We start from the raw sequence: 12,993 nt of genomic DNA on the forward strand, positions 1-12,993 counted from the left end.
CAGATTTCAGCAAACAAGCCGACAAGTAATACAACGCTGCCTCACCTCCTGCTGTGACAGACCAAAACAAATTCTTATTAGAGCTAGAAGAGACGTTTAAAGAAGTATTGCCTAAACTGAATGCTCTTTTAAATGCTGGGATGTTATTCTGAGATCACATGTTCAGTAACCATAACTACATACGCTCAAAACAATCCAGTACTGCCAAGAAAAAAAGGTACTTATTAAAGGATATTTCAAGATTTGATCTTAGAGTCTCTATATATTAAAGAAAAACTATTGGTTTCACAAATCTTCACAAGTTTAAGTGGTTTGGTTCAATTTAAACTCCAATTATTTATTGGAATGGCTTACAATAATTTAAAAAATACATAAGTAAATACAATTTTGTCCTAGGTAATCAGGAAATTTATTTGTTGCCAAAGTGAAAAAACATCTTCGCTCACTATGTAAAACATAAGTTATTAGTCATTACCCTTAATACAATTTTGACAATGTGTAGTAGTAAAATTTCTGATACACTAAAAGTAATGAACTCATAAGTATGCTAATCATAGCGTTTGACCACAAGGGTCAGAGGGTAAGGCTCAGAGCTACTCCAGTGAACTGCAACTTAAACAGCTATGGAAGCTAACAGCAACCAAAGCGAACAACCACTTAAGATAACATTTTAGACCAATAGCCATTCAAGCCCATCAGTCTACCAGCTAGTCAGGCTAAAAGCTACCAAAGCTAACAACGACTTGGGCTAACATCAGAATTCCAGCTACTCAAGCTAATAGTCACCAAAGCCACCAAAGATAACCACACCCAGGTATCCGCTACTCCTGCTACCAGCTACTAAGGCTAACAGAAACTCAGGCTACCAGCTCCTGAAGCTAATGGTTACTCAGGCAGGCAGATTCTAACTCAGCTAATCAGGCTACTAGCCACCAAAGCTGACAACCACTCGTGCTAAAGGCTAACCAGGCTAATAGATACCAAATCAAACATCCACTCCAGCTAATAATTAATCAGGCTAAAATAAACTTAGGCTAACAGCTACTAAAGTAAACAACTAGTCAGAGAGGCACCCATTTATCTAAAACAATACACAATCTCAAAATTTGTCTGCAGTTTAAAGAAACGTTAAGTATTTTATTTTTCATTTCTTGTCCATATTGCTATATTAACTGACTGAACTGGCTGCGAGGCCCCAAGCTCTCTGTACAACGGCGCACTGCTACAGGTAAGATACTGACTGTTTATGACAACTCCAATGAGTCTTTAAAGGTGTAGCTTAAGGATGCTGGCAGGGTTGAACACTGATGAAGCAGACATACCTTGACAAAGATGTCTACTATACAGTAGACAAGTTTTATTTTCTACAAAATATGCTTATCTTTTGTTTTCAGATTTATTTAACCTATCTTGCTCAAACATTTTTGATTTTTGTAAAACATAGGTGTTTTTTTACCAGGTTATTATTTGTTATATCTGTATTTCTTATGTTTATATGGTAAACGTAGATCTACACGTTTTAACTTGTAAAATTATGAGCCGTCTCTGTGAGAAACACAATATAAATACATTTTACCTACTTAATATACAGAAGTGGCCAACTCTGGTCCTCAGAGGCTGGTGTCCTGCATTTTCACCCAGTTGTTGATATGACCAAAAACCAGATCAAACTGATGCTTTGTTTATAATAAAAAGATAAAATCTTCACTGTCAAAACTTAACGGCACAATGGCTCAGTTCTCTACAGGTGTCTCTCTTCTGATCAACCGTTCATATTAGCCCTTTCCTGGTTAATCATAAGGCTGGGGGGTGCTTATTTGCATTAAAATGTCAATATTTATTGCAGCCGGTAATCCTCTAAATTTCTAGCTGCAAACGTGTAGCTCTGCTGGTCTTTAACGGTTTTAAAAGCACAAGAAAATGAGTGGGCACGGCACTGATGGTGTAGGGGTTAAGCGCGCGACCATAGACAGAGGCTACAGTCCTCGAAGCGGCTGTCCAAGGTTCGAGTCCAGGACCCGGCGACATTTGCCTAATGTCTCCCCCTCTCTCTACACCTCTTTCCTGTTTGCCTACTGTCAAAAAATAAAAATAAAGGACACTACTGCCGAAAACATATCTTAAAAATCTTGCTGAGTTGGGAGTTGATTACAAATTGTAATCTCCATGGTTACAGTTTCACCAACACTTCTATTTTAACATTAAATGTAAAATTAAACATTGTGATTTGTGAAAGTAAACGAGGCCAGGCTTATCTGCTAGCTAAATGTACCTAAATTTGTACTTCTGAATTTTAAATTCTGAAATTTAACTAGATTTTTAATTTACATCTACATATTTCATATAAAATACACACAAATAAAAAAACATGCATGTAGTAAAATAAAATCTATACACATTTTTATATATACACTCAACAAGAGACAGCAGGAGAGCAATTTATGATTATATGCAATTGAGAGGCTGATGAAACTGAAATGTTTTTTCACGTACAGTTAAACGCCCACAAGATGACCTGTTAGTAGTTCTGCAAAAGGATATAAATGCCCCCCGTTTCTATGTGAGACCCACTGGGTTTGAAGACATGAGGGACAGATGATGAATAAAAAGCCACAACTTCATTAATAATTGACTGCGACACAGCTGCTCTCCTCAGCTGCAATGTTGCAGAGGGAAGACGTAAATAGTCCGCACTCAAATGTGTTATGTAAAGCTGCACGTGATTAAAAAAAAAAAAAGCTCATCCTGTCCTTCTGAACAATTCACCGTTTTCTGCCTCCTTTCCTGGTGGTGCTGGTGGGGAAGTTAAAGTGGCAAAACATATGCAAATATGAAGCCAAACAAAATGGGCACTGAAGAATTATCAGCCGAAACAATGATCAAAATCACCCCTAAAAGATTTGTACTCTTCAGTGTTTAATGATCAGACTTGGTTATGAAGAGCAGTGAATGCGGGGAGCAAATGCAAAAGAAAGCAGCAGTTTTCAGTTATCTGTGCTGCCATTGTTGCAGTCGACTCCCCGCTGGCGGCCTGGATGTCATATGGCGGCACCGAAGCCTCACGTGACGGCGTGTCATCGGGAACGCGTGCTCAGGTGCTGCTGGGTTTCAGACGGATCACCTGAGGCTTTTACAATAGATAGTCAATGTTTTCCTGCTGAACTAAAGGATGTACAGGCGATGACCCAAAAAGCACGCAGATCTCCTTCTGGGTACCCTTACAAATGTTTTACTGTAAACAGACGGCATTGTGGTTTAGTTTGAGCCTATTTTACCCAACCCATGTGTGAATCCAAAGAGGGATTTAATATGGAAGGCATTTCCTAATCTTTCATGAGTAAGTGCATTAAAAGTGTGGGGAGGGAATAATGTCCTTTTATAAACACAGACAATAATTGTGTTATAACAATGATGTGTTTTTGTCAGGTTTTTGCTCAGAAACTTGGCTTTATTTCACTCTAGAAAGCAAAAACATCTATTTGTTCTGGTTCACGGACCCTCAAGCGAAGGTCGAACATGAAACCTACACTGCGGGAGTTTTAAGTCATAACGGTTTCTTGTCTGAAGCTGCTTTTTATTTCTTTCTAACTTAAATATGCTATCAATACAAGCTTCAAAAGGAATGACACAAACTAAACAGGGAACATATGGTGAACAAAGCACCACCTCGTGTAATTGGTAGCAAATGCAAAATATACGGAGACAAAAAAGAAAGAAAATCTAAATATAAGCAGAGGAATCACCTTAAAACGTTTACCAAGAAAATATAAGAAATTATTTTATTTAATTTTTTTTAAATATGACTCTGGGCCGAGTCAAGAGCTTGTGGCTCCTTTCTCACTTTATGAATCAGCCTTTTTTCTGATGAAATTCTGAATAAATGTTGACATTGTGCAGAAAACCCATCAACCAACCAACATCGATAAAGTGGCTTAGTTTCCTAATTATGTTCAATTTAAAGCCTGACTTGATGCATCTTTTTCTTTAAAAACAATTTTAAAGATGCACCACAGTAACTGGTAAAAACAAGATGTGTATAAGAAATTATTTGTGAATTGACTGGAAGGTGTTTTGGACCCTACAAGAAAACTAAAGCCAATTAAAAGAGCTAACTTCGTAAAGATGGAAAAAAAAGAAAATGGAGAAACTGGCCGATTTTTAGCTCTACTAGCCCCAACCTGTAACTAGTCAGCCGGAAACTCAAAGATCCAATCTTTTTCTGTTTAGTGAATGCAACATACTGAGTGCTACAAGGTCGTACAAAAATCAACAATCATCAGTGTGAAAGTTTTTACTGAGGGAAGTTACTAAGCACAAACAGTTTAAGAAGTTGATTAAAAGGAAACTATTTTCTACAGAGAAATGTCTGCTGCTCATTTGGGTTGCTGCAGAAGAGAGCTACACTTCATCAAGTGCTGGTTACTTCACTCCCTCTGCATTTAACACTTATATTTCTATAGTTCATGGTCAGATTTAGATTTTCAGTGAATCTCTGATTTAGCAGTTACATTTTTTTGGCAGATCTTTATTTCCAGCAGCTACACACTGTATAAAAACCAGAGAAATTGGCTTGATTGGCCCTGACTGGTGACTAGTCTGTCTTAGACCGAAAAACATCAATCTTTTTTCAACCAGCGAATGCACCGCACTAAGGGCCACCAGGTTGTGGTAACAACAGTCTACGATGTGGATGTTGATAATGAGCGAAGATGAAACCAGTTCATTTCAACATAAGTGAATTCTGAGGAAGAACAGAGACGTAAGAAGTTGGACGGCGCAACAATGGGAATCCATGACATCGACATATTGCTGTTGGATATTGAGATGACGATGCTGATTTTGCTTAACCCACATTTTCATCACTACACTCTTTCCTTTGCACCATCACAATGCCTCACCACTCTCCCTGAGCTGCCACATCTTGGCCAAGTGTATCAGATGTGGCTATGAAGGCACATCTGATACATATAAAAGCACAGAATAGAAATAATACAGCCTACCAGGGCTGCACGATATATCAGGAAAATATGTAATTGTAGGAGTTTTGCTGAACTTTGCCAAAATATACATCAGGTGTGGGCATTAAGGGTGGCACTCCATCCAAGAAGTCAAATATATTGTGATATTGCAAAGACAATAAGGATTCAATATACTGTGCAGCACTATGAAATAGTGCAAATATTGCAATGCATTACAGAAAACCACTGCAGCCAGGATTTGAACCAACATCCTCAACTTCTGTTTCTCATTGCTTTGATCAGTTGAAAGCTCCACAGAGAATCTGTGTGATCCTACAAAATGAAGATATTTAAATTGGAGCTTTTAAATGAATGGTTCTTTCACAGAGGAGGAAGATTTCCTACGAGTAAACAAGAAACCCTCAGAGGTTAGAGAGAACCCTCCTTCCTTGTATTCTACTCCTCTGAAAGATAATAGCATCAAAGTCAGTGTCACTGCCTGAAAGTGCTCTGGCTGAAAAGACAGTTACATAAAGGTAGGCATATATAAAAGGCCCTGCCTTTCAGGTCAGGCCCGGCCATGCTTGAATACAACGACTGTGAAAAGTCGACATTTTTTCTGGTCCAGTCCATGTGATGCGGCGCGGAGAGGCATGCTCCAAGGAATGCCAACGCAGTGAGGGTTTCCCCTTTGCATCGCCGCTGTGGCTCTCTGTGGCTTGGAGAAAAGCAAACCCAGTGACACACAGTGCCATCTGTGGGGTACAGGGACACACATTTACATGGCCCCTCAGGGGGAAGTACAAGTTCAAGCTGCTGATATCCACTTACATGAGAGAAAAAAATCAGGCAAAAACGGAGAGCCTCAGAGCCACAACTTGTTCTTTTCCTGTTAAATAAATCTACACCGTCTGATAACAGTGGATTTGTTTTGCTCCCGAAATGCACCTGATTATTTTTCAGAGAGAAGGAAATCATTTTAAGACTCATTTCAACCAATGGAATATATCCAAAAGATCACTAGATGGACGGATGGATGCAAATATTAGATCATAGGGACAGAAAAAGTCTGAAAACAAATGTTCTTGTAAACAGCTGGACCTGCAAAGTATTTAAATCATATTCCAGATGTTTCCAATAGGTACCCTTAACCAAATATTGAAATAATAGTTGGTTAAAACTAAAATAGAAAATAAAACTAAAACTAAAATTAAGGCTAATTTAAATAGAAAATACACAGAAAAATTATTTATATCTCAAATGTAAACATCTTCCTAGTTTTCTCTGCATCATTTTACATAAAAATTTATAAACTGGACAATGAGCAGCAACGGCTTGACAGCTGTCAAAAACTATTGAATTTTTCATTTTAAAAAAGAATTTCAAGCGACTTTCCAAGATTCTGAGAAGTTCAAATTTTACATCTGATGCACATTTTTGAAAAAGAAAGAACAAAAACTACAAGGTTTTGCAGTTTCCCTCAGACTTAACAGGGCATAAACCCTGCTGATGGAAACATAAATTATGTCCAGAATCAGACAAAACAAAGCAATCATCTCTAAATCCACCAACAGAATAATCTTTTTCCCACCAAGCGCTCTCTGGGAACAACACGACGATTAGCTTTGCACCAAAGATGACATCAAAAATAAAACCCAGACACATCCTCCAGCTTCCGGTCTGCCACCCACACAGCAAACACACGTATAATACCCCCCCGATGACGCCCCCCACTCCAACCCCGTCTCCTTTGTTTAAGGCAGAGCGTCTATCTTTATAGAGGTGAATTAAGATGACATGACGCTGCAGCAGCTTGTTTTCGTTTCCTCCTGATGACTCAGTGAAAGCACAGGGAGAATGACACCTCTCCTGCTGGCTCAAATCTCCACCTCAGGTTTCAGTATTAAATATTCATACCACACCTTTGCATAATTTACCCTGTCACCATACCAAGGAAATGAGCAAAGCAAAAAGGTGGGAGCTTAGAGTTTAGGCAAACTCCACTTTTGGGCAAAGGTGCCTCTCGTTTCGTCGGGGACCAGCTCTGCTCGGTCCATGATCTAACAGGACGGTTCATTTTATAAAAGTGACGGTGATCCAGCAGTGTTCATTCATCCGGGTGTATCCCGTTCTGAACGTTATTCAGGCGCATCTCGCCTTTGTTTCAAACTCCCAGGAGGATGTTGCTCTTTCTTTTCTGTTTAGTGCCAGCATAATAGTCTTCCCCGTCATGTGATCTCTGCAGAAATTCCAGAGTGGCTACTGAAGCCCCGCGCACATGGCGGCCCTGTCCGACAGATGTTTTTCGTTTGTGCTGCAGCAGCCTCTCCGGATCAGAGGCACGGAGCCAGGGAGGTGATTCATGATGCGAGCCCTCTCCTTGTTAAAAGTCAGCAGACTCAGAGTGAGGATAAACACAGCCCTGACTCTGCTTTTTGGGAAGACTTTCTAAAAATATGGCAAAATAAACTGAAATGAGATGGTTAGATGGCGCCTTTCAGAAGTAGCTGTACCCGTTGGACCTTTTCAACGTTTTTTATGTTACAAACTTTAATGTATTTTAAGGGATTTTACGTGACAGAACAGCATAAAGTAACGCATATTTCTTCCCAAGTAAAAATCTGAAAAGTGGGGCCTGCATTTGCTTTCACCCCCATGAGTCATTACTTTCCAGAACCAACTTTCTCTGCAGTTACAGCTGAGAGTCATTTGTCTCTACCAGCTTCGCTCATCTAGCGACTGACATTCTGATTCTTCTTTGCTCCATCTCAAGCTCAGTTAGATTAAATGGAGAGCATCAGTGAACATACATTTTCAGGTTTAGCCACAGATTCTCAGTTGGATTTAGATCTAGACTTTGACTGGACCACTCTAACACATGCAGATGTTTTGATCCAACCCATTCCACTGCAGCTTTGTCTTTATGTTTCGAGTCATTGTTCTGCTGGAAGATGAACATCCACCTAGTCTCCAGAGTTTTCCAGCCTCCAACAGGTTTTCTTCCAGATTTTTCTTGCATTTACTGCCATTCTTTTCCCTTCCACTCTGACCAGCATCCCTGTCCCTGCTCGTACTGCAAACCGCAAGCGGAACTTATTTATGCTTTCTTTCAACAATGGCTTTCTTTATGCCACTTTTCTATTAAAACCAAACTTGTGGAGTTTCTGACTAAATGTTTTCCAGACTCTGCAGCTCCCCCAAGGTTATCTGAGCCTCCTTGCAGCCTCTCTGATTAATACTCTCCTTATCTTGCCTGTGTGGTTAGGTGGCCACCATGTCTTGGTAGCTCTCCAGTAGTTCCATACTCTTACGATGTTCAGATGATGGATTGAGAGATATTGTTTTATATACCCTGACCCTGCTTTAAGGTTCTTCACAACTTCTTCTCTGACCTGGCTGCTGTGTTCCTTGGTCTTCATGATCGCCGTTGGTTTACTCGTGTTCTCTAACAAACCTGAGGTCTTGACAGGACAGCATGGTTTATACTGGGATTAAATTACACACAGGAAAAGTCCAGTTGGGTGTCTTCTGAAGGCAAATGGCTGCACTGGATTTTATTTCAGGGTATCATGGTAAAGAAGGCTGAAAATATATGCAAACTGCAGTATTAAAACCATGCACCATTTTCCCTTCATAATAATGTGCTACTTTGTGTTGGTCTATTGCATAACATCCCAATGAAAAACACTGGAGTCTGTGGTTGTAAAAATAAAATTCCAAGGAGTGCGAAAACTTTCAATCCACGCTCTCCCTCCAGCTTATGCTGGATTTAATTTCTATTTGAAGCATTGCAAATGGAAATAGGGTGTCACATTTACAGCTCATGCTCCCTTACATGGGAGATTACACTAAATACTGCAACCCTGATGTAATTTGGTCATGCAGTTGTTCAAAGATTGAGTCCCATTTTGGAATTAGAGGACGACAGCGAAGGTGTGTGCTGCTCTCCTGGTACGATGCTCCATTTAATCATGGCAGGGAAGGCTGGGAAAAACACATGCGAACACAAACCCCCACCTGCCTGACCCGAATATAGCCGCTTTTCTAAAACATAAATGAGCCTGCTTTAAAATGCACTCAAAGCCTGCCTGTATGCATGAAAGCAAAGGGATCCACATCTGACTGCCTGCGACTAAAATAGGTCTTTCTGTCACACAAACACACACGTCCAGCTACAGCCTGGCAGCACACTCCAAAGCCCTGAGTTATGTAATCCTGAACACAGAGAGCTGCAGGCCTTGAGTGCACATCCTTCCATTCCCCCCTTCACTCCTCCAACAAAAGCCATCCTCATCCTCTATTATATCATTACTCCACATAGACAGAGCTGAAAGATTCCCTCAGATAAAAGAGATTAAGTAAAGAGGAAAAATCTGACTGAATCCATTTGATAATATAGATGTTTTTATAGGTGCTCCAGGTTTGGGGCTTTAATGGTTAAAAAGGGCGCTTTTAAAGCAACAGGTGCGGTTATTTTCTTTCCTGATTGCCTGTTAAGCAACATCACCATGCATCTGTGAAATGCTCTCAAACATGATCATCTACTGTGGATTGCATGCATCCTATATGAGCTGCATGGTGTGTATTTATGAAAGCAGTGAAAATCATAGCTGAGAATGAGTGTTTTTGAGGTTAAATAAACAGAACAATATTTTTCCCGTGCTTCCTTACCTCCTCCAGCACATTCACTGTGTTCCTGCAGCTCTGCATGCGGGTGGTGAAGCTGGACGTTGTCGGGGAATTGTAATCCTCTGTGGTCTCCGAGAGAAACTCGGACACCGATATTTGATCCGGCATCCTTTAATTTAACGGTGTGTGTGTGTGTGTGTGTGTGTGTGTGAGAGAGAGAGAGAGAGTGAGGGGAGGGGGGTCGGGGGGTAAATGCCCACAAAAGGGTCGGAGATGACGGTTCAGAAAAGCAAAACCATGTACGATCTGGAGTCTGGAAAGCCGATGGAGTCTGGATCTAACCGATGGAAAACCCAGCGCCGTTTATTTCCCTCCGCAGAACTGTGTAAAACTATCAGGGATGATGATCTGGACGTGTCTTCTTCTTCTCCTTCTCAAATGACTTCACTGTCCTCCAAAGGCCACGGGAGGAGGATTTTTTTTTAGCACAATTCTCAACAAGCTAGCTCCCCCCGCGATGAGTGTTTTATTTTTCTCTTCAAAGGACGTCTAAAAAGCGACGCGTTTACAAATAGTGTTGTGGCTAAACGTCGGAGGAAAACCCGTAAAGAATAGCGGATGCCTTCATTAAGCTCTACAGATGTGCAATAAGCCGCTTGTCGTCAAACAAATACAACGTCCCGTTATTACCAGCCTCTGTTTGGGGGTTATCATAGTCCAGGATGAGCGGAGGTCGTGAGGATCTGCTCCGGGGTTTGGTCCTCTCTTCTTCTGCCGTAGTTGGAGAGGTTTTTTTTTTTTTTTTTTTCTTTTCTTCTTCTAAAGAGCTAAACTGCGCCTCGGACACATTCACTGCCACTCTCTCCTGCTGCTCGGCCGCGTTTAGAGCTGAGAAAGGAGGCAGAGTCAAGATAACGGTCTGACAAAGGGATACTTCCGGTCAAGAGTTTCAAAATAAGAGTCGGCGATAGCTCTATATCTATCTATCTATCTATCTATCTATCTATCTATCTATATATATCCATACGTTTTTAATTTTTGATCTTATATGTTATACTTCTCATACTCGTTTATATGTTTGTGAGGTGACTGAAAGGGGGTCAGCCCAGAGAGCTAATACTATAAGAGCCAGCACTGTTTGTAGAAGTGATACCTTGGCAAAAGTAAAAAGAACTTTTGATCACTAATATATAAAGTGTTATATATGAAATTAAGTTTACTCCGACTGTATGGTTCTTTTTTCTGTAATAAACTTTTTGTTATTGACATGGTTACTTGTGTTTCTGCAATAACTTTCTTGATGGTGCAACCACCTAGTCTGCAGATATAAACAAATATAAACAATTAGTAGCACTGTTTGATGTATAATGTGTGAACATTAGAGTCATATGAAAAGCATGGTAGTTGGATATCTAGAGCCTTGGAAGCATTTTTACTGTAAAAATTTTATTACCAGTTACATGAAGTACTTTGATTGTGCTGCTAAACACTAGTTAATAATGATTAAAGTCAACTTTATTTTTAAACATAAACAAAGTATTTATTAATGCTGTTACGGCATCAGTGGGTGAAAGAATAGTTTGAACAGCAAAATATTGAATTCAAAATATATAATCAGTCTGAAGCTTTAAAATTTCATTAGTTAGAATTTCTTATTATTTTTTTAGGGTAACAAATTATATCTCCAAAAATTTTCCAACATAATGTATAGAATATAACATTGTCCATCCCCACACTAAAGTGTAATCATTGGAATGCAGAAACAATATGTTGGATTAGATGGTCAGCTGGAGTATTCACATGTTTGAGTTGTTTTGTTTCGGGGGTTTTTAAAGTGCATCTTCACCATTTTGGTCAGACTTTCTAAGATAACTGGACTTTTGGGAGATCTATTCTTTTATTTCCTTTTGGTTTGAAAATTCGTGAGGATTTTTGTTACACATATGGTGTATGGAATAAATTTAAAAAGATGTGTGAAAGTAATAAAGAATTGGTAAATGACTGATAACTTGGAATCAGTCTTTTGAATCACTGCGAAGGAATTTTGTCCTACTTCTTTATGCAGTTTTTTTTAATTCAGCCATATTGGAGTGTTTTGGGCATGTAAAACCTATTTAAAGTCACACAATAGCATATGAGTTGGATTTGAATCAAGACTTTGACTAGGCCACTCCAAAACCTTAATATTTAGCCATTCAGAGGCAGACTTGCTGAACAAACCCACTTGTGTTTGAACGTAAGGTCACAGACTGATAGCAGGACATTCTCCATCAGGGTTTCCTGCTAGAGAGCAGAATTCATGATTCAATCAATTATAGATTTTAGATTTGTCCCTGGTTCAGCACACCTTATTTCAATCAATGGCTGATTAACAGCCTTAATGTAAGTCTATATATCATGTCCTGTCATGATATGTAGACTTACATATATATATATATATATATATATATATATATATATATATATATATCATGTCCTGTCATAAAAAAACACAGGATTTGTTACTTAACATTTGGTTGTGACAAACAAGCAAAAACAAGATAAATCTGTTAAGGAGAATTGTTTTCGCGGCACTAAAGCTGAATTGGAATGATTTAAACTATGCTTTTATTTAGAAAATCCAACCCTCTCTTGTTTTGGAGCGTTGGCGCCATCTTGACCTATTTTCTTCCCACCCACTTCGCCTGGTTGACGGCGGACGATGAGCCATAGCACGCATGCGCGCTCCGGATTCTCTGACTGCAGAGGGATTCGCTCTGACCATCGGTCCGCAAGGGAAGACGACGTTCATAAGAATAAAGAAAGAAGGGCACAGATGTGGAAATTGGTGCTGTTGCGCCGGAACATCTAAAGACTGAGCTGTGACGTAGCTGCCGGTTAAAACATTAAAACACAAAACATTTTAAAGGAGAGCAGCGCAGTGGCGTTAATGTTTAGCCACCTCCATCCCTGGAGAACATCAACAAAGAGCAACATTTCTTTCTTTCTTTCTTTCTTTCTGTCTTTCCTATCTGCTTAAATCATTGTATTGAATACACTTTTCATTAGGCCCACATTTTTGTGTTAAATTAGTTTTCTGTATTATTCTGATCATAAATGTCGTGTTTTTTTCTGTTTTACTAAGTGAGCTGAGTTACTGAAATAAATTAACTTTTCAATAATATAAACATTTATTGAATCTGGTTGGCTTGTGTTTGCGTAAATTTTTGTTTTATAATCCAGGTATCCACCCCTCACTCTCTTGGTTTTGTTGTGCAATGTATTGCAACATTATTAATTTTATATTTATTTATCTAGATTTATAGTACTTTAAATTAAATATCAGAAGTTTCCTAGTTAAGCTGCATCAGTGTTGGTGGCAACACAGAATGAGCTTCAACAAATTGAAAAAGTCGTTTATTTTTTC

General features: G+C 39.3%; 1 protein-coding gene across 5 annotated transcripts in view; it reads right to left on the reverse strand.

Annotated features, from left to right (window-relative positions):
* The window catches only part of asap1b (ArfGAP with SH3 domain, ankyrin repeat and PH domain 1b), a 73,890-nt gene extending 63,389 nt beyond the window's left edge, over positions 1 to 10,501 (reverse strand). For 3 of the 5 annotated variants that reach the window (XM_047349313.1, XM_047349312.1, XM_047349311.1), the window contains exon 1: positions 9,630 to 10,499. In XM_047349313.1, coding sequence (XP_047205269.1) covers positions 9,630 to 9,755 — 126 coding nt within the window. In that variant the 5' untranslated portion in view covers positions 9,756 to 10,499. Of the gene's footprint in view, positions 1 to 9,629 lie in introns of all 5 variants that reach the window. The other 2 variants (XM_047349310.1, XM_047349309.1) reach the window with 2 other exon arrangements.
* Positions 10,502 to 12,993: the final 2,492 nt, after the last annotated feature.

The sequence above is a fragment of the Girardinichthys multiradiatus genome, chromosome 21 (assembly GCF_021462225.1).
Source record: "Girardinichthys multiradiatus isolate DD_20200921_A chromosome 21, DD_fGirMul_XY1, whole genome shotgun sequence".
NCBI lineage: Eukaryota > Metazoa > Chordata > Actinopteri > Cyprinodontiformes > Goodeidae > Girardinichthys > Girardinichthys multiradiatus.